This window comes from Bufo bufo, chromosome 3, assembly GCF_905171765.1.
Source record: "Bufo bufo chromosome 3, aBufBuf1.1, whole genome shotgun sequence".
Classification (NCBI taxonomy): domain Eukaryota; kingdom Metazoa; phylum Chordata; class Amphibia; order Anura; family Bufonidae; genus Bufo; species Bufo bufo.
Genome location: NC_053391.1, coordinates 96,875,184 through 96,897,974, shown reverse-complemented (window position 1 = coordinate 96,897,974; position 22,791 = coordinate 96,875,184). Strand labels below are relative to the sequence as shown.

The 22,791-nt window shown below is 43.2% G+C and overlaps 1 protein-coding gene across 1 annotated transcript in view; it reads left to right on the top strand.

Annotated features, from left to right (window-relative positions):
• SPECC1 (sperm antigen with calponin homology and coiled-coil domains 1) overlaps nucleotides 1-22,791 on the top strand; it is a 270,775-nt gene that overhangs the window by 129,421 nt on the left and 118,563 nt on the right. The window contains exon 6 of the mRNA XM_040423377.1: nucleotides 15,390-15,532. Coding sequence (XP_040279311.1) covers nucleotides 15,390-15,532 — 143 coding nt within the window. The remainder of the gene's footprint in view (nucleotides 1-15,389; nucleotides 15,533-22,791) is intronic.

The window sequence follows — 22,791 nt, the reverse complement described above, 5'->3', positions numbered from 1 at the left end:
CCTTAACAGGAACATCCACAGTGAAACCTTCTTTAAAGGGCTTCTGTCACCCCCCATTGTGCAATTTTCATTATCCGACATTAGCTATTTGCTAATGTCAGCTAAGTGCAATCATACATGTCCTACCTTTTGTCTGTGGCTTATTTCTTGTAAAAATCATACTTTTATCATATGCAAATTTCTTCACTACCAGCAAGTTGGGGCGTGTCTAGAAGCGGCAGATGTGGGGGCTACCAGCAAGTACACGCCTATCTCCTATTGATAGACAGGGCCAGCGAGCGCTTTCCTCCTCCCGCTGGCTCCGTCTGCTGCTGAATTCCCGCGCCTGCGCTGTAACGTTCCTCAATCGGTACAGGCGTATTGAGTGAAGGACGCGCGCTTGCCAGCTCTTTCCTCAGTGCGCCTGCGCCGATTACGTCACACTACACCCGGAAGAGAAGGCTGCCGGCATCAGCGATAATCGGCAGTCTTCTCTTCCGGGTGTAGTGTGACGTAATCGGCACAGGCGCACTGAGGAAGGTGCTGGCAAGCGTGCGTCCTTCACTCAGTACGCCTGCGCCGATTGAGGAACGTGCAGGCGCGGGAATTCAGAAGCGGACTGCGCCAGCGGGAGGAGGAGAGTGCTCGCTGGCCCTGTCTATCAAGAGGAGATGGAGCGTGTCTAGAAGCGGCAGATGTGGCGGCTACCAGCAATGCGGATGCGGCTACCAGCAAGTACACGCCCAACTTGCTGGTAGTGAAGAAATTTGCATATGATAAAAGTATGATTTTTACAAGAAATAAGCCACAGACAAAGGTAGGACATGTATGATTGCACTCAGCTGACATTAGCAAATAGCTAATGTCGGCTAATGAAAATTGCACAATGGGGGGTGACAGAAGCCCTTTAACAGTGACCTCCACAGCGCCCTGTCCCCTTAATGCAAGGGCTACACGACGACATGTGTCGCGCAACATTTTGTTGCAGTGCAACACCCTAGACTATCATTATAAAAATTATCGCACAAAATTGGTTTGGCATCAGTGTCGCACGACACATGTAGCAGTGTAGTTGTGCCCTGAGTGTCGTGCAGCCCTAGCCTCGGTTGTTATGGAAACCTGGAGTAAAACTGTGTATGTGGAGACTAAGGGCCTGCGAGCTTCTATTGGCTAATAAGGGACATGTGACCGTGTGTATGGCAGTTAGGATATGACGAGAAAGACTTGCAGGCTTGTATTGGCTAATGCAGGTCATTTTTTGGGAATATCTTAGGAACGGTATGTCCTAGAGAGCTGTGACCCCCACAAGATTTCTTTCCAGGTAGCAAGGGATTTGTATACCAAGTTTCGTTGAAATCGATGGTTGCGTCTTTGAGTGATCGCGGAAGATACATACATACTCACGTCCTTCTTCATATACCGTATTTTTTTCCCTATAAGATGCACTTTTTCCCCCCCAGTGCATATTATGGGGCGAATGCTGCCATTTAACACTGATGCATCGCCGGCCGCGATGCTGCACAGCGCGGCTGGGGATATATCAGCGGGGAGGGAGGAGGGGCTGGGGGCCGGCAACTGATATTGGAATGGCAGCGGGGCCTGGTGCAGTCACTGTATTCTATTACACCAGGCCCCGTTCACTGTAGTATTCATATGTAACCTGTAGGCATGGGAGCTTTGTTAAACTATAGAAATCCTCTGAAGCAGTATCGCAGTCCACGTAGTACTCACTCGAAACTCCATTCTAAATGTCCAGTGAGTCTATAATGTTTCCCATCAGTGTGAACATGGACCCAAAGGGTGCAGGGTTGGACTGGTCCACCAGTGTCTACCAGAGAATCCTCCGGTGGGCCCAAGCACTGACACAATAATGGAACCCTGATAAAACGGGGCCTAGCAGAATTAATTTTGGAGTTGACCTTGGAACCAAAAAACAGTTCAAGGGTGGACATCACAGGGGCCCAGCAGGAAAAAGGGTCCACCACCATCTTTTCAAAATAACTTTATGGCTTACTATCTGCAAGAGAAGTTGCTACACCATTAATTGCTTGAAATGAACTCTATGGTGAGCGCCTCACGCTCAACAAACTAGAGGGAACCCACATACTTTTTTTATGCATAGGGGCCCTTTGCAGCATATATCTCCCTCTAAACTATAGATGTGCACACGTCCTGTATACATGGAGGGTGGGCCCTCAGAATTATTTCCTCTGGGGGGCCCATGGAACATCAGTCTGATGTTGAATAGGTGTCTTATCTAACTGTATAACAGGGACCACCAGCAGCCACTTTTCTATTTCCCTCTTGCTAAAATAACACATTCAGTTGTGTCAGACATATATGGTTATGGAGGTTGTCAGAGATGATGGCCTTCAGCTGAATAATTGTTTGGTGTAGCACTATTGTCTGTCTGTTGCCAGCTTTAGTCAAGTTGGTTTAGTTACTGTACACTGATTGCAATGGTGATGATTCTGTAGTCTCATCTGCATGAAATTATGAGAACTCATATAGTACTCAAAAGTCTGCTGGAGTTTGGATAGCACAGTACCAGAGAGAGAATCAGTACAAAGAATAATTGCTTAAGGCTAGGGCTACATGGCAACTTGTGGCCCCTCAACAGTACAAATTCACACCTAATGATTGTGTATGTGGTCAGGCAGAAATCCAGCAGGTTTGGAATTCTGCCGTTGTCATGTTGCAAACTGGGTAACTTGCGGGTCATAACACAACCATGTTCACGATCATTAGGTGCAATGTAGTAACGCAACATTGTGATCTTATGTTGCGTGACTACAAGTTGTCGTGTAGCCACAGCCTTAGGCCTCTTGCACACAGCCGTACGGTGTTTTGCAGTCCACAAATCGCAGAACAGAAGGTCTTGCCCTCAATAGACCAGTCCTATCCTTGCCTGTGATACAGACAAGAAAAGGACATGTTCTGTTTTTTTTGCTGAAGTGAATGGGTCCGCATCCGAGCCGCAAAAATTTTTATAACTTGCAGTAACAGAGGAAGCAGAGGATTTAGAGCTCCATATAGGGAAAACTAGGTTCTGGCCCATTTGTGGCTCTGGCCCTCCCTTTTGTTCTGGACTCTTGGACACTTATTAATAGGTTTATATTTATAAAAATGTACATTGTCAAACAGTAAACTTTTTTTTTTTGTAAAATCTTTAATTTTAGTAAAAAGATTTTAGAGTTCCTATAAAGCCAATATTTTGTGAGGGACATTCATGAGGTATAAGGCAAAGAAGAAAAGGTGGAGCCCAGGCATCTTCAAAATGAAAAGCACATGCCTTTTAATGGAGCTGTCGCCTTTTCCTTTTACACTTGGCCCTCCTAAATGTATCCCAGATATGTTTATGTGAAACTAACGTATTTTTATGAAGTGCTTAAATACTGAGATTGTGATTATACGCTGCCAATTTTCTGTTTTGTTGGCAGTAAGACCATTGTTATGCAAATGACATATTTTCCTACACAAATAAAGCATCTTATGCATATTATTCCCTTTGTGGTTGTTTTTATTACCATGCATGCTGTTAATGGAGCAGAGTGGATTTAGTGATCTTTCCAAGTCTGTTTTATGTGAAAACATATGGACTTTTTAGCTGGTATAGTGGTGAGATTTCCACTGGAAGATTTGTTAGCAGGCTGTGAATTTTGCAAGAGAGAACAGTTTTATTATTTTTTTTCTAGGACAACTCCAAATGGTACAGAGCATCCTGGGATGAGATCAAACATCCTATTAAGTAAGGAGACATTTATAGCATCTTATGCCTGGAAATAATAATTTTTATTATTTTGTGATTTAGCAAATAGAACCATCTTGGGCCCCGTCCACATAGAGTTTTTTGCTGTCAGAATTTGGAGTGGATTCCACTCCAAAAATCTGCCCGGTGACGCACTTGATCTGCCTCCCATGGTTTTCCATAGAAGGCCATGCTGCACTTCTAGGTGGCTGTGGTTTATAGCTGTGACCGTGCCAAGAAAGCACATTTCCTTTCTTGGTGTAGAGTCCACATAGATGCCGCTGGAAACTGTGGCTGGTGTCTACTTACAGTTTAGTTCCATTCAATGTGGCTTAACTGTGAATGAGTCCACGTTTCTGCCACAGAATATAGAATGGATTGAATGAATGGGGCCTTAGACTAGTTTTCCATTATATAGACTCCTTTGAGCATTCATATTTCGGCCGAAACACACAGGTCCTTGTAACATAGTTAATACAGTTGAAAAAAGGCCCAAGTCCATCAAGTTCAACCAAGGGATAGGTGGGGACGCGAATCCCAGAAGGAATTGAGATTCAAATTTCTACACGTTTTCGTAAGCATTAATATTGTTTACTTTTAAGAATTCATCTAAACGCTTTTTAAATCTGTCCACTCTTCCTGCTGTGACCACATCCTGAGGAAGTCTATTCCATAGCTTCACAGTTCTTACAGTAAAGACGCTTTGACGCTTACAGAGACTGAACTTTTTTTTCTCCAATCGGAGGCAGTGCCCCCTTTGTCTTTTGAGCGCATTTTACATGGAACATTTTTTCACCGTATTTTTTGTATGGCCCATTTATATATTTGTATAGGTTAATCATGTCCCACCCATAAAAGTCTCTTCTCAAGACTAAATAAATTAAATTCTTTTAATCTTTCTTCATAACTAAGACCCTCCATGCCCCTTATCATTTTAGTCGCTCTCCTCTGTACTTTTTCCAGCTGCAGAGCGTCCTTTCTATGGACTGGTGCCCAGAACTGAACTGCATATTCCAGATGAGGCCGCACCAACTCTTTGTAAAGTGGTGATATCACATCCCTGCCCCGTGAGTCCATGCCTCGTTTAATGCATGACAATATCCTGGTGGCCTTAGAAGCAGCTGATTAATATTGCATGCTGTAATTTAATCTACGATCTACAAGGACACCTAAATCCTTCTCTATAAGTGACTCTCCCAGTGTTACATCACTAGGACATATGAAGCACAGAGATTATTACTACCAAGATGCATAACTTTACATTTGTCCACATTGTCACGGTGGGGAGTGGGGAAAAACCCCAACCGTACGATGACTGGGGGATAAGGAAAGCAACTAGGCCTGAACACAAGGATAAGGGAGCAGGTCACCTCCTAATGCATCCCTATACCTAGCCCTAACTCCTCACCGTATGAGCGGACCTGGATGGTAGGACGGCTCATACCCTGGATACCTAAGGCCCTGAGAATCCCTCACAAAGGAGCTGAGGAGAGGCGCCCTGTTCTTCCAGGACACGGAAGAACAGGAGTCTCAAAAGGCCTAAAAGCAGGGAAAGGAAAAGACAATATGCAGCAAGAGAATCGGCAGGTAAGAAAACAAGACGACACACTTACCTGCCGCTGCCACCACGACTGGAACCCGTGAATACGTACCGTAGCCCAAACACCAAATAGGACACCGTACCAGAAACTCACACAGGTATCCAGCACACCAGACTCCGCCAGGACCCCCATGCCTCAATGTGCATAGTAGCCCCAGGTGGCACTGCATACAGGCTAGGAAGTCTAGCAACCATGCTGGAAGATATCACCAGGCTAGACATTACAACACACCAAATCATAACACCACACCAAACATACAACACATGTAAGGGAGAGAAGACATGGCTGGAGACCTCGATGTCCCACTAGTAGGCCCTCACTCTGGGAGATGGAACATGAAGACCAGGAGCATAACTCCAACACACACCATGGCTGGAGTACCACTGACTCCTGGCCTCTAGCCACAGGTAAGATGAAGCACCTAGTGACCACACCCAACAAGGTGGTTAACCCCTCCAGCACCGGACAGAGGAGGAAACAACTGAAAGGAGAAGTGTACACACCAGCATAAAAAGATACACGTTGCTGCAGGCAACAACATGCAAGGCAACCATGTCACGGCACACACCACAAAGGCCGTGACACTGCCCCCGCATGCTGAAACAGCAAAACGTTGCCACAGGCAACAGCAAGCGTGGCATAAGTGTCACAGCGCACACCAAAGGCCGTGACACACATTGAACCTCATTTGCCAAGTTGATGCCCAATCACTCAGTGTTCGTCAGCTTGTAGTATATGGACATCTTCCATAGACCGTGCAGTTCTACACAGCTTAGTGTCATCTGCAAAAATAGAAATGGTGCTATTAATATCGTCATTAATATAATATCATTAATAAATAAATTAAATAATAGAGGACCCAGCACTGAACCTTGGGGTACACCACTTATAACCTGGGACCATTCTGAATAGGAATCATTGACCACAACTCTCTGGACACGGTCCTTCAGCCAGTTTTCAATCCAATTACAAACTATACTTTCCAAGCCTATAGGTCTATAATTACCTGTGAAGGACCTAAATCCTTTTTTGAATATGGGCACCACGTTTGCCTTGCGCCATTCACTTGGCACTGTACCAGTACCTAGAGAATCTTTACAGGGAACCTGTCAGCGGCAAAAGCCATCCCAAAACCGCCAGCAGTACCTTCAAGTGAGTTTTTTAATGATGATTTTCTTACTGCATTCTGATGAAGCAGAAGTATGAAAAACGTTCTTTTATCCTCTGCGCTATTTTCTAGTCAAGTCAAGGGGGCAGTGGCCTTCTTGCTTCAAGTAAAGGTAACCGGGCCCCCTTCCCCTTCGATGTGACTGACAGCGCTTATGCCCGACAGTCGGCCGAACAGCCAGTTGTCAGTAACAGGAGAAGGGGCAGGGAAACATAGAATGTGTCGGCAGATAAGAACCATTTGGCCCATCTAGTCTGCCCAATATATCTGAATCCTATGAATAGTCCCTGGCCCTATCTTATATGAAGGATAGCCTTATGCCTATCCCATGCATGCTTAAACTCCTTCACTGAAGGGGGCGCGGTTACCCTGACTTGAAGCAATGAGGCCGCTGCCCCCTTGACTTTAAGCCTGACTGGAAAATAGCGCGGACAGAGGATAAAAGAACGTTTTTTTTAAACTTCTGCCTCATCAGAATGCAGTAAGAAAATCATCATTAGAAACTCACTGCCGGCTACTTGAAGGTACTGCTGGCGGTTTGGGATGGCTTTTGCCGCTGACAGGTTCTCTTTAAAAAATATAAACAGGGGCACAGCAATGACTGAACTTTAAGCACTCTTGGGTGTAATCCATCTGGACCCGAAGCCTTGTTCACATTTACCCTATTTAACTTGTCCTGGACCATATCTACAGTTAGCCAATTGAGTATATCACTGGATGTACTAACAGCCCCAGCACCACAGATATCAGCTCCTTTCTCTTCTTTTGTATATACAGAGCTAAAAACCCTATTTAGTAACTCTGCCTTTTCCTTATCTTCAGTGACTACCCCCCCCCCCCCCCCCTTTACCATTATTTAGTGGACCTACCTGCTCAGACCTAGGTTTTTTAGCATTGACATATTTAAAGAATTCTTGGGATTTGTTTTGCTCTCTTTTACTACCTGCTGTTCGTTTTGTATTTTTATCTCCTTTTTACAGATTTTATTAAGCCCTTTGTATTCTTCAAATGCTACAGCTGACCCCTCCGATTTTTTTTTTTTTATGCCCTTTTTTTTGTCTTTTATTGCCCTTTTTACAGTAGCTGTCAGCCATGGGGGGTTTAATTTTAGCCGTTTATACTTGTTACCTAAAGGAATAAAAATTTTTGTGCAATTACTCAATGTGGATTTGAAGCTCTCCCATTTATCCTCAGTATTATTTTGTGACAGTAGCTGCACCCAGTCTATGCCCTGAAATGCTGCCCTCAACCCAGGGAAATTAGCCTTTTTGAAATTTAGTGTCTTTGCTCTGCCTGACAGAGTTTGCTTCTTATAGTTTAGGGGGAATATAATTATATTGTGGTCACTATTACCTAGTGTTTCTCAAACAATAACATTTCCAACAAGCTCTGCATCATTAGAAATTACCAGATCCAACAGAGCATTGCCTCTAGTGGGAGCTTCTACAAACTGGCCCATAAAGTGGTCCTGCAGCAAGTTGATTAATTTTCTCCCCTTTGCGGTTGAGGCCGAACCATGACCCCAGTCAATGTCTGGGAAGTCAAAATCTCCCATTATGACCACTGTACCAGCCTGTGCAGCCCGCTCTATTTGGTTATACAGTTGCGTTTCTATCTCTTCTGTGATGTTGGGGGGGGGGTCTATAGATTACACCAAGTATTATTATTTTTTCAGTGTTTTTATCCCTTTGAACTTCCACCCATAAGGTTTCCACACAACCTCACCACCCTCACCCACAATTGCCTCTTTCACACTTGTCCTCAGATCACTCCTCACATACAGGCACACGCCACCGTCTTTTCTATTGACCCTGTTTTTTCTAAATGGTGTAAAACCCTCAATATTTACAGCCCAGTCATGCGAAGAGTCCAACCATGTCTCAGCCCATTGTGCCCATATGAAATGTGTTGTCTAAGGAAGAAAAAATATTTAAAACCCACTCAGCATGATATAAACACATAAGAAAACTCAACTCATTGATCCTTTGCCACTCCTGTCAAGTCCACTGCCATTCTCCACTTCCTGCTGCAATCATTGGCTGTAGCAGTGACTCACTAAACCAGTGACTGACTGCAGTGGTCACATGTCCGTGTCAGGGCATCAATGCTGCTGCAGGAAGTGGAGAATGGCAGGAGAAGAGGCAGCCACCAAGCTTGTTATTTATAGTAGCCATAAAGCTTGTTCTTTATAGGGGCCACCAAGAAGCAGTCCAGGTTTATAGAAAAAGTTGCTGTGAGCAACAAGTATAAATTAAGCCCTTTCTTTTTGCCTTTTTAGGAAAGTTTTTTTTCTCATAATCACAAAGTATAGATACATATGCGCCTTTTCTGTTCATCCTTACGGAGAATTTCTCACCAGGTTTCACAATGCCGCCTGCTTACATGAATAAATAGATCTTAGACCTTTTAAGGCTAAGGTACTTACTTTGAAATACCTTGTTGACCTTAAAAGCAGCAGTGTATAAGTTCAACAAGAGTGAGAGAGAGCTCACAAGTCCACTGTATTCCCGAACTAGACTCAATCTCTGCTCACCTACAGCCTAAGGGCTTGTTCACACCAACGTGCCGTGTTTTGAGGTCCGCAAATTCCGATTCTGCAAAACACAGATGCCGCCCGTGTGCCTTCCCCATTTCGCGGAAAGGAACGGACGGCCCTTTATAGAAATGCCTATTCTCGTCTGCAAAACGGACAAGAACAGGACATGACTCATAACTTTTGCGAGGCCACGGAACCGAGCAACGGATGCGGACAGCACATGGAGTGCTGTCCGCATGTTTTGCGGCCCCATTGAAGTGAATGGGTCCGCACCCGAGCTGCAAAAAATGCGGCTTGGATGCGGAACCAAACCATGGTCGTGTGAATGAGCCCTAACTGACAAGCTCCTTTCAGTGTACCTCTACTGCTGCTTCTGCAGAAGCGCAGATCTGGGCTGTTTAATCTAGTAGATGCTGCATTTAATAGCGACCACGGCATCTAAGTGGTTTAGAGAAAGGGGTTTCCCATTGCCGCCCCATCAAATTAGATTTTGGGGTGCCAATGTCTTCTCCTGGCAACCTGGTGCCTTATGAAGGCCCCAGGACTGCCTTCAGTGTATGCCCATCAGGCTGCGTCTTTCTGGCAGTGACAGTATGATGCATTTCTATAATGCACTATACTGCTTATGCAGTACAATGTATTATAGAAGCGATCAAAAGATCACACATCAAAGTCCTCTTGTGGGACTAGTATATGGTTCAAAAAATGTTTTATCAAAATTTATTTTTTTTAAATTAAAAAATTCTGTTACAAATGCCCCCTTTTCCACAAAAAAAAGAAGCTTTTCAATGGACAAAATTGCAGAAATAAAATCTTCTCCACCTATTTGGTATTGCAGCATCCGTAACCACTCACATGACACAATTATCATATAATTTATCCTGTACACTGAACGCCATAAAAATGCCAGAATTGCTGTTTTTGCCACAAGTAAACGGACTAAAAAGCGATCAAAAAGTGTTATGTACTCCAAAATTATACAATGTAAAGTACAAGTTGTCCCACAAAAATCAAGCCCTCACTCAAACCGTAGAACGAAAAATAAAAAAAATTATGGGTCTTGGCATGCAGCGATACAAAACAATTTTCTTTTTTCTTTTTTTTTTTTACTTTTTTGAGAAAAAGCAGTAAAACATAAACAAAACTATATGTACTTGGTATCGCTCTAATCGTACTGGCCCAGAGAATAAAGTTATAATGGCAAAAAATGAATGCTAATAATAATAATTATTCAGTAAGTTGTGTACCTCAAAATGGTGCCATTAAAAACTAAAACTTCGATGGAAAAATAAGAGAGTTATAGTTATTGGAATGAAATGAAGAAAAAAATTAGTGTAGTTTATTTGTACTGTGAATTTATTCTCCACATGGAGGACTTTTTCTCCAGTAAAAAATATCTAATGTCTGGACGTAACTGATCACAACTGATGCTCAAAATAAGTCTAGTTTCACACCACCGTTAGAGCTGTACGGCAGGCTGTTCTGGCAGAGAACAACCTGCCGGAGCTCTCTGGATCCAGCATAGCCAGATGTTATGGCATGCCCGCAAGCCTCCCTTGACCATAATGGGATGCGACAAAGATCCAGCCCCTACCCGGCAAATATGCTGGAATTCAGCCGGACAAAAAGAGTTGTTTGCATATTTGCTGGACAACAGTCAGATCCCATTTCAGTCAATGGGGCCGGTGGTCATGCAGCACTGTCCAGCAATGACCGATCTGGAGAACTCCGACAGGTTGTTCTCTGCTGGAGAGCTGTGCTGCAGATGTGAAAAAGACAGATAACTTATGTTAAATTTTTCTGCTCTTCTGACAGATTAGAAGAATGGAAAGTTTTTAAAATAGATGTGAACTTTAGTCACAATTAACTAAACTTACAACATAAAAAAGCTGTACCGTTCACATCTTTTGTTCAGCACATTGAGGAATCATCCACAGTGCAGGGAGAAAAATGAAATGAACAATCCTCTGGGTTAATAACTCCTCCTAGAGCTTATTGGCAAAAGGCGTTTCACTTAAAGGGCATCTGTCAGCAGATTTGTACCTATGACACGGACTGACCTGTTACATGTGCTCTTGGGAGCTAAAGGCATCTGTGTTGGTCCCATGTTCATATGTGTCCGCATTGCTGGGAAAAATTATAGTTTCATATATTTAAATGAGCCTTTTGGAGCAACGGGGGCGTTGCCATTACACCTAGAGGCTCTGCTCTCTCTGCAACTGCCACTTCCTCTGCACTTTGATTGACAGGGCCAGGCGTGATGACCATTTTTAACCTGGCCCTGTTAATCAATGTGCCACCTGCGCATGTTGTGGAATACACACGGGTTTTCCGTGCAGATTCTCGTGCGGAAAAACCTCAACGTAGCAAGTGTATGAGAATAAACAAATCTCATGTACACTTTGTAGATTTTTTTCCATGCTTAAATTAACCTGATAATTCAGTTTGTGGTTTTAGCTGTGGATTTAACACTTTTCCAATGAAGGGTGAGATCTGTTGAAAATCCGTGCCAAAAACCCGCCATTAGAAACGCACATTAAACTGCACAGAAATTTGTGTGGATCTTATGTGCGTCCACCCGAACTTGTGCAGGTGCCCTTAAAGTAGTTTTCTTGCAAACTCATCTTAATCACTCATACCTTGCCTGTGAAGGAAAGATTCTGATATACTTACCATCATGAAGTTGCATGGATCTTCCACTTGGGAACCCGATCATGTAAATGCTCCTTTTCTGGAAATCCTGCTTTTGTCAATGCTGCATCCTTCACCAGGTGTCCGGTCGATGGATGTGGCCAGAACTATCCCTCTCACTGGTGCATTCGCAGGTGAGGTGCATTCAGGTGTTGTATGTGCGTCACATGATTGGGATCTTTGAGACTGTAACTATTTTAGAAACTTCCACATGCAAGATATGAGTAATTAAGGTTGGTTTGCTGTGCCCACTGGGTCCTGGAAAACTCTTAAGATCACTCCAAGATCACATTGGGAAATTCTGAAAGAGGTCAGAAAGAACCTAAGCGCAGTAGCAAAGGACCTAAGGAAGACTCTACAAACTGCAAAAACCTCCGTGCATGTGTTCACCATCAGAAATACACTGAACAACAATATTCTGAGAAGGACACCACATAGGAAGCCGTTGCTGTCCATGAAGACCTCTTTTTGTTTGCCGAGACTCCATAGGTGTTCTAAAATGCTTCTGGGAAAATGCTCTGTGGACAGATAAGACAAAAGCACGCTATGCTTGAAGGAACAAGAACACTGTACACCAACACCAACCATAATGGTCTAGGCTTCTTTGCCTGCCTTTTTGGTGATTTTATGTCCAACAAAAAAAAGACAGAAACCAACAGAAAGCTAGTGAAAGAGAGCATAAAGATTAATAATTTGGGCTCTGATTGTCTCTAAAGTAAATGCGCCAGTCATGGTAAATGTTTGAATACCATTTTTAGGTATTCAAAGGTATACCCTTGATAGAAAGTCCAATGGGGCTAAAGCACAGAAGTGAACCCAGCCTAAGGGGTCATGCACACAACTGGGGCCAATTTTGCGGTCCGCAAATTGCAGATCCACAAAACACAGATACCGGCCACGTGCGTTCCACATTTTACGGAATGTCCAGGCCATAAAAGAACAGTCCTATCCTTGTCCGTAATGCTGTCTGCATCTTTTTCAGTCCCATTGAAGTGAATGGGTCTGCATACGACCCACAAAAAATGTCTGACCAAAAATACGTTAGCCCTAACTCAACTAAAAAATAATTGAAATAGAAAATTTGTGTTTAGAAATGTTCAAATCAGAGTCCAAATCATAACCCTATTAACATGCTACAGCTTGACCTCACCCGAAGAAGGCGCCTAAGAAACACTGATGAGGTGAAACACATTTGTGGAGAGGAATGATCTAAAATTCCCCCTCAACATTGTGCAAATCGTGTTTGCAGCTGCGTAAAATTTTTGGTAAAGGATTGGTAAATGTTATCTATTAAATCCAAGGGTTCACTTACTTTTTCTCCCTATAATGTGAACGTTTAATGAATGTGCTCAATAAAAGACATGAACGGTACAACTATTTGTTAGTTATTAGTTTAGTTTGTGATGGTCTACAATTCTGATAATAATCAGACCACATTATTATGCCTCATTCACACGTCAGTGTTCGGTCAGTGATTTCCATCAGTGATTTTGAGCCAAAACCAGGTGCAGCTCTGTACACAGAACAGGTGCAGATCTTTCCCTTATACCTGATGTCTGTGTAGCTCCAATCCTGGTTTTGGCTCAGAATCACTGATGGAATTCACTGACCAAAACACTGAAGTATGAATGAGGCTTTATTAGTAACCAACTGAGAAATCCAGGTAATTCAAAAGGGTTCACTTACTTTTTCTTGCATCTGCTATTTCTTGATATCGGCACTTTAATAGACATCTTTACTACAATATTGTATTACCGTATTTTTTTTTATAACTTGCTTTTCTAAAATTAAATTTGATGCCATCCAGGAATACTTGGCATGTACTAGATCTTAATGACATTAGGCGATTATTTAGATTTGTATAATGTTAGTTGAAGCTGCAAAAATTCTGCACAGGGACCGATATGAGTGTATTTGCATTTTACAGCACAATGAAATATATAAAAATGCCTTCTTGCTGGAGGATCTCAACATGTAGTTGCTGTCATTTGGTATCAACGTATCTCATATTTATATGCATGGTGTAAACCCCTAGGCTCCATTCTAGTTTCATCAGGGGCATGGAGAGCTGCAGGGTATTCTTGACCCTAGAAGGACTGACTATTTAGATGCTAAGGCTGTGCCCAAGGACCCTGACCTCATGGTCAATGGAAGTACTTCAGAAAAATCTAATTGAGTGCATCATGGCTTTAGTCGATGCTTAAAGGGCTCACTAAGGGGTTATGTCATAATGACAAGACCACCCCAGAAAGTGAATCCAGGGCAGCTATCAGCTAATCGGCACAGATCTGATTTTAAAAATTAAAGGGGTTATCCCTTGATTAATGTAAAAAAAAAAGTGCATGACGACCTCTTTCTAACAAACTTAGAACCATCCCCGTACCTCACTTGGATCCAGAGATCTCCCCATTCATTTCTCCAATTGCTCTGCTAGATTTATTTTAGGCTGGCAGCTTAGGGAGTGTGTCCTTTCTCAGGGGGCGTGTCTGTTCTACTGCAGCTGGCGGCAGATGAAGGATGGAACTGAGCATGTGCTTCCATCTCAGTGAGCAGGACAGATGAATTATAAAAAGCAGCAGGTGGCGCTATGCAGATAGGTTTCAGTGAATAACTCAGTGGCAATACAAAAATTTTAATTATATGCAATTACAAAAGTATTCAGATTCAGGTTCTGGTTTGAAAAATGCTGAATATTTTTTTGTGGAACAATCCCTTTAAGGCAAATATTATTTTTACCGCAAGGAAAATGTAGAATTACATTGTGGCATGCAGAGTCGGAAATACTCAGAAGCTCTTTGACCCGGCTCATAGATTTATCCTGAGTGTACTACACCACCCTGTGACATCCATATGCCCTAATGTGGTATATGGCCTCAAGCCCAGATTCCTAGATTTTATTTCAGGAGCCCAGATCATTCAGTCCACCCTCCCCAGCCTCAAAGTACAGTAATAAGATTAGTTATTGTGCAGTTATATGGCATTCACAAGCTGGTAAGGGATGAATGGCACAGATGGTCACGCACAATGCTCCACACTTCTGTCCTGATAAATTATATCATATTTTATTATAAATTATATTTTTGTGATTTTAGTTTTTTCCAAGTGTTTTTTAAGAGTCCATTATTACAGCATCTCTGCTGTGTACAGTACTAATTAGACACATTATACCCTCATTGCTTCTTCTGTAGGCTAATGATAGTCAGGAAATGGTCTCCATTTCTCCCGGCTCTCTCCTTTTCTTCTGCATTGCTACATTTCCTGCACACTGGGATCAGTTGCAGATGCATAAAAGCATTCTGTAGAGAAGATTTTATGCTTTCATTCCAGTTTTACATAGTGTAATACATTTTAATAACTTGCTGTATCACTTTATGATGCTGGCTAATAGAAGTGGAATGGCTAAACAGAAGGTAATTGGCATGCCTATATTTTCCGCTAGCGTCACTGATTCAGAAAGCTTCCAATCCCAAAAACAAGTCTTCTTGGATATCATTATGTCTCAAAGATTTTGTGCTGTAGAGCCAAATATTACACCGGAAATGTGTCTTGCATTTATACCTGCCAAGTATTCATAGCCCAGGTTTGTCTTGCTTGGTGCCAACTTTGTACTAGTAAAATATTAGACATATGATTGTTACCATAACTGATCAATTTTTCAATTCACAGAAAGTTATTGGGTGAAGACCAAGTGGATGGAGTTAATGGTATCAGATGGCAGAGCTATGGTATGGGTCAAGTGTCAACGACTTCCAATGACAATTCTGCTACAGTCAAGTCCTTAATTAAATCATTTGATGTGGGTCCCCAAGGTAAGACTGTCTATATAAGAAAACATCATTCCCTGTGTCCAATGGCACTGATGTAGAAGTTTAAGATCGGAAACCAATCGTTAGGGGGCCAGGCATAATGTAAACTTTAAAAATAAATGACTCACCTGTTCAGAACATTCTGGGTCCAGCATCAAGCTGCCACTTCTGCTGCTTATGGTCCTTGCTACTAATGTGAAGTGCTATCTACATGCATGTCATCATTGCCAGCCAGTCCATGGCCTCAGTGGTGACCTGTGCAGGAACGGAAAATGACCAAGGTCCACGCTGAGGGCCAGCATTGGTGGCGTGGATGTAGCTAGGTGGCATGTCACACTTCTAGGTAGGGAAGCCATAGGCACTTAACGCTATACCTACAATGCTCTTTCATTTTCACTTAATTTTCTGTCACCACATGTATTTCGCCACTGCCAGTCAATCCAAAACCTCAGTAGTGACCTGTGCAGGAATAGAATATAATCAAGGTCACCACTGAGGACATTGATTGGCTTGCAGCAGTGACGTGGATGTAGATGGCATATCGTGCTTCAAGTGGGAAATATGGGAGCTCAACACTAGAATTGGAAAGCTCTTGCATTTAATTATTTATACCATATCCGCCCCCTGACCATTGGTCTCAGAGAACCCTTTTAAGTTTCCTATGTCTCTCTTACACACTATTCCTACATTTTCTAAAAACTGTTTACCTAAGCACATGTTTTTAATGTGTGGGTAGAAACAAAAGTACTTGGAAGAAAGTAAGACAAAGGGCTCATGCACCGAACGTATTTTCTTTCCGTGTCCATTCCATTTTTTTTGCAGGCTGTATGTGAAACCATTCATTTCAATGGGTCCACAAAAAAACGGAAGTTACTCCGTGTGCATTCCGTGTCCGTTCCGCAAAAAAAAGAACATGTCCTATTATTGTCCACATTACTGCTCTATCAGTGGCCAGCTGTTCCGTTCCACAAAATACAGAATACACACGGACGTCATCCATATTGTTTGCAGAGCTGTTTTTGCGGACCGCAAAATACATACGGTCATGTGCATGAGCCCAAAGAGGGGAAAAATATCCATTCTGATGTTCTTATGGTTGATTTTATTTAAACTGTTAAAGGGCTATTCCCATCAAAGGCGGTTATTACATATTCACAGGACAGGCCATAAAGGTACCCATACACCTTCAAAAACTTTCAGCCAACAGCTCTCTTTATAAATTCCTACATACCAGGCGATAAAGTCTCAGTGGGCCCCCTCGTGGCATTTTTCATGGCGCTTACAGCAATGAAACTGCATGTATTATAGATTAAATACCTTACACAGAGCTTGCTACAGAGCGGATATATGTGAATCAGTCCTTATCTGCCTACTTTTATTTTCTACCCAGTGTTTCAGTCCCTCAGGTCTACTCGGATATGTGCCCCCTTCATGGTAGATATGCCAATATATGTGGCCCCACACAGTAGATATCCCAAAATATGTGCTTCCTTCACAGTAGATATGCCAAGATATGTGCACAGTGCCCCCTTCACAGTGGTTATGCCCAAATGTGCCCCCTTCACAGGAAGTGGAAAAAAAAACAATAAATACTCCTCGCCTTAATCACCTGGCTCCTCCCATGATCTGCGCTCCCCATCAACAGCAGTAGGATACTGTGACACATCTCGCTGCTGTGTCGGAAGAGCAGAGGCTGATTCCCAGCCTGCCGGCTCCTCCTCCTACACAGATCCGCAGGACGATGTGTGAGGACATTGTGGTGCTGCTGTGGAGCGCTGGCGGCTCAATGGTGGAGCGCGGAGCAAATAGTTCCCTGCTTCAGTGGCGTGCCTACAGTGGCGTGACCCGGGGCGGGTCCTCTCTCTGGCAGCCCCCCCAATACTTAAAAAATAATAATTGTACCCCCTCACAGTAGTATTGCCCTCATTGTACAACCCTCACAGTAGTTTTGTACAGATGTGTGCCCCCTCACAGTAGTTATGCCCTCTCTGTGCCCCTTTCACAGTTCTAATGCCCTATCTGTGCCCCCCTCACAGTAATAATCCTCATTGTGCCCCCTTCACAGTAATCATCCCCATTGTGCCCCCTTCACAGTAATAATCCCCATTGTGCCCCATTCACAGTAAAAATCCCCATTGTGCCCCCTTCACAGTAATTATCCCCATTGTGCCCGCTTCATAGTAATAATCCCCATTGTGCCCCCTTCATAGTAGAAATCCTCATTGTGCCCCCTTCACTGTAATAATGCCCACTGTGCCCACTTCACAGTAATAATGCCCACTGTGCCCACTTCATTGTAGTAATGCCCTCTGGCTCTGTGCCCCCTCCAGAGTAGTAATGCCCTCTCTGCCCCCTCCATAGTAGAAATGCCATCTGTTCCCCCTTCATAGTAATAAAGTCCTCTGTGCCCCCTCCATAGTAATAAAGACCCCTGTGCCCCCTCTGTATTTAAAACAAAAGAACACAGTAACCACTCACCTTGTCCTGTTCCTGAAGCTCACAGTCCTCTCTTGCCTGCAGGCACTGATCGCTCTGCAACACTGTGTGGGTGGGGCTTATGCAGATTACCGGGCTGCAGGCTCCTCCCACACAGGCCGGCAGCGCGATCCATGCCTGCAGGCGGAATGGTGGACCAGGGAGAAGTCTTCCTGCTTCACCATTCAGAGCGCCGACAGCCTGAAAGAGGGGAGGAGCGCTAAAAGCTGAGCGGTGAGTGACATCTGTATTGATGGAAGCGAACATTGCTTCTGGCCTCTACCAGCTGTGCTGTGGGCCCCCACAGGAGCTGTCGGCCCCGACACTTGCCCGGGTATGCCGGGTGCTGACCCCAGCCTTGCTACATACACATATACAGGTCCTTCTCAAAAAATTAGCATATTGTGATAAAGTTCATTATTTTCTGTAATGTACTGATAAACATTAGACTTTCATATATTTTAGATTCATTTCACACAACTGAAGTAGTTCAAGCCTTTTCTTGTTTTAATATTGATGATTTTGGCATACAGCTCATGAAATCCCAAAATTCCTATCTCAAAAAATTAGCATATTTCATCCGACCAATAAAAGAAAAGTGTTTTTAATACAAAAAAAGTCAACCTTCAAATAATTAAGTTCAGTTATGCACTCAATACTTGGTCGGGAATCCTTTTGCAGAAATGACTGCTTCAATGCGGCGTGGCATGGAGACAATCAGCCTGTGGCACTGCTGAGGTGTTATGGTGGCCCAGGATGCTTCGATAGCGGCCTTAAGCTCATCCAGAGTGTTGGGTCTTGCGTCTCTCAACTTTCTCTTCCCAATATCCCACAGATTCTCTATGGGGTTCAGGTCAGGAGAGTTGGCAGGCCAATTGAGCACAGTAATACCATGGTCAGTAAATCATTTACCAGTGGTTTTGGCACTGTGAGCAGGTGCCAGGTCGTGCTGAAAAATGAAATCTTCATCTCCATAAAGCTTTTCAGCAGATGGAAGCATGAAGTGCTCCAAAATCTCCTGATAGCTAGCTGCATTGACCCTGCCCTTGATAAAACACAGTGGACCAACACCAGCAGCTGACATGGCACCCCAGACCATCACTGACTGTGGGTACTTGACACTGGACTTCAGGCATTTTGGCATTTCCCTCTCCCCAGTCTTCCTCCAGACTCTGGCACCTTGATTTCCGAATGACATGCAAAATTTGCTTTCATCCGAAAAAAGTACTTTGGACCACTAAGCAACAGTCCAGTGCTGCTTCTCTGTTGCCCAGGTCAGGCGCTTCTGCCGCTGTTTCTGGTTCAAAAGTGGCTTGACCTGGGGAATGCGGCACCTGTAGCCCATTTCCTGCACACGCCTGTACACGGTGGCTCTGGATGTTTCTACTCCAAGGTCTGGAATCGGTCCTTCTCCACAATCTTCCTCAGGGTCCGGTCACCTCTTCTCGTTGTGCAGCGTTTTCTGCCACACAGACTTCCCACTGAGGTGCCTTGATACAGCACTCTGGGAACAGCCTATTCGTTCAGAAATTTCTTGCTTGAGGGTGTCAATGATGGCCTTCTGGACAGCAGTCAGGTCGGCAGTCTTACCCATGATTGCGGTTTTGAGTAATGAACCAGGCTGGGAGTTTTTAAAAGCCTCAGGAATCTTTTGCAGGTGTTTAGAGTTAATTAGTTGATTCAGATGATTAGGTTAATAGCTCGTTTAGAGAACCTTTTCATGATATGCTAGTTTTTTGAGATAGGAATTTTGGGTTTTCATGAGCTGTATGCCAAAATCATCAATATTAAAACAAGAAAAGGCTTGAACTACTTCAGTTGTGTGTAATGAATCTAAAATATATGAAAGTCTAATGTTTATCAGTACATTACAGAAAATAATGAACTTTATCACAATATGCTAATTTTTTTAGAAGGACCTGTACGCTCAGTCTTTCAGTGGAGAGAAGAGAAAGTCTCTGCAAGACACATCTGGCAATGGCTTATCTCCCGGCAAAATGAAAGCATCGGGTATTGAAATTCAACACTCCGGAACCTTTTCTCTTCAACAACATATGTCGGGGGAGAGAGGAACATCCACATATACAGCAGCATGTTGGTCAGTCTTGCCGAAAATGGTGTGGTCGACCACCAATACTCTGTGTATGAGGGCCTTAAAGGGAATCTGTCAACAGAAAATTACCTATTATTTAACCTCTTCAGGACACGTGACGTACCGGTACGGCATGTTGTCCTAGTACTTAAGGACACATGACGTACCTGTACGTCATGTGTATTTCCGATCACCGTGGCCTGGTGGGCGGTGATCGGAACCTGGTGCCTGCTCAAATCATTGAGCAGGTACCTTGGCTAAATGTGCGGGGGGGTCCCGTCTATTTTGCCCACCAAAATAGTACCAATCTAACCGTCATCTCATCGCGCAAAAAATGAGCCTCTACCTGAGACAATCGCCCAAAAAATAAAAAAAACTATGGCTCAGAATATGGAGAAACTAAAACATCATTTTTTTTTTGTTTAAAAAGCTGTTATTGTGTAAAACTTACATAAATAAATAAAAAGTATACATATTAGGTATCGCCGCGGACCTAACCCCTCAGATGAACACCGTAAAAAAATTTAAATAAAAACTGTGCTAAATAAACCATTTTTTGTCACCTTACATCACAAAAAGTGTAATAGCGAGCGATCAAAAAGTCACACGCACCCCAAAATAGTGCCAATAAAACCATTATCTCATCCCGCAAAAATCATACCCTAGCCAAGGTAATCGCCCAAAAACTGAAAGAATTATGGCTCTCACACTATGGAAACACTAAAACATGATTTTTTTTTGTTTCAAAAAAGAAATCATTGTGTAAAACTTACATAAATAAAAAAAAAAGTATACATATTAGGTATCGCTGCGTCCGTGACAACCTGGTCTATAAAAATACCACATGATCTAACCTGTCAGATGAATGTTGTAAATAACAAAAAATAAAAACTGTGCCAAAACAGCTATTTCTTGTTACCTTGCCTCACAAAAAGTGTAACATAGAGCAACCAAAAATAATATGTAGCCTAAAATAGTACCAACAAAACTTCCACCCTATCCCGTAGTTTCTAAAATGGGGTCACTTTTTTGGAGTTTCTACTCTTGGGGTGCATCAGGGGGGCTTCAAATGGGACATGGTGTCAAAAAAAACAGTCCAGCAAAATCTGACTTCCAAAAACCGCATGGAATTCCTTTCCTTCTGCGCCCTGCCGTGTGCCCATACAGCAGTTTACGACCACATATGGGGTGTTTCTGTAAACTACAGAATCAGGGCCATAAATATTGAGTTTTGTTTGGCTGTTAATTTTTGGTAAATTTGGTATTTTTTTTTATAAATAAAAATAAAAATTTTTGACTTCATTTTACCAGTGTCATGAAGTACAAAATGTGACGAAAAAACAATCTCAGAATGGCCTGGATAAGTCAAAGCGTTTTAAAGTTATCACCACTTAAAGTGGCACTGGTCAGATTTGCAAAAAATGGCCTGGTCCTTAAAGGGATTCTGTCATCAGAAATGAGCCCTATAAGCTAAACATATGGCGATGTCCCTTGTAAAACACTGAATCCTAAAGTGAGTTTATCAAATGCCCTTGTGGCTCTATATTCATAAAAAAGCGGTTTATATCACCTGTCAATTACTTCAAAATGTGTCCAAGCTGCAGCCATCTCGTTTAGGTGCCCAGCGCCGCCTTCTGAGCTTCTGAGCTGAAATCGCCGCCCTCCCTTTCATTCGATCCGCCTACCTCAGGTGACTAACCTTCCTTGTGCCCAGCCACGCCCGCCTGTGAAGGAGCCCAGCACCGCCTATGTCTCCTCCTTTCATCAACGATAGATAGCCGTAATCTCGCGATGCGCGAGCTCGCGCATGCGCAGTTCTTTCCCTGAGGCTGATGCCAGCACAGGGAAGGAACACTACACCGGCACTGCGCATGCGCGAGCTCGCGCATCGCGAGATTACGGCTATCTATCGTTGATGAAAGGAGGAGACATAGGCGGTGCTGGGCTCCTTCACAGGTGGGCGTGGCTGGGCACAAGGAAGGTTAAAACATGCGAAAACATGAACATGTGTTGCTATCTGGTTTTTACTGGCAGATCCAAGTTTGGTGACACATTTCCTTTAAGTGTCTGATAGATGTGAATCCAACCTCTGGGACTCTCAACCATATAACAACTAGGATCCTCTTTGCAAATTTAAAGTAGCCCCTCAATCGAGAGGAAGTTTTGCTTTCATCTGGCTCTCCCAATTGAAGCCTGCAGGAAGAGCCTAGATGACTAAACTAGGAATACACAATTTTTCTAGGACACCAGCGCTATAGTGCTGTAAGAAAACAATGCCAACAAATAGGTTAACGTGTTGCCCAAATTGTCTCTGTAATGTTTTATTTTTATTTTTTTATTTCAACCTCATTTTTGACCTAGTTTATAGGGTTTCATTAAGTTCATGAAATATGTGCAGCATATTCTTTAAAAAGTCATTAGTCGTGATCTTAGTAATAATTTTCCTTCCTAGGTGCAATCACATCTCCAACCTCAAATTTTGGAGGTTTAAACCCAATCCCCAACAATGCCCCCAAAATAGGCAAGAAAACCCACAAAACAACTAGCTTTTTCAGTCTGCTTTGTGGGATTGTCCTGGCAAAATACAGACATGTCAGAGGATGCTTCAAAATGCTATGTTAAGCCTCATTCACACGTCGGTGATTCACGGACGTGTGTTGTACGTGTTCTCCATGGACAGCACATGTCCCCATTC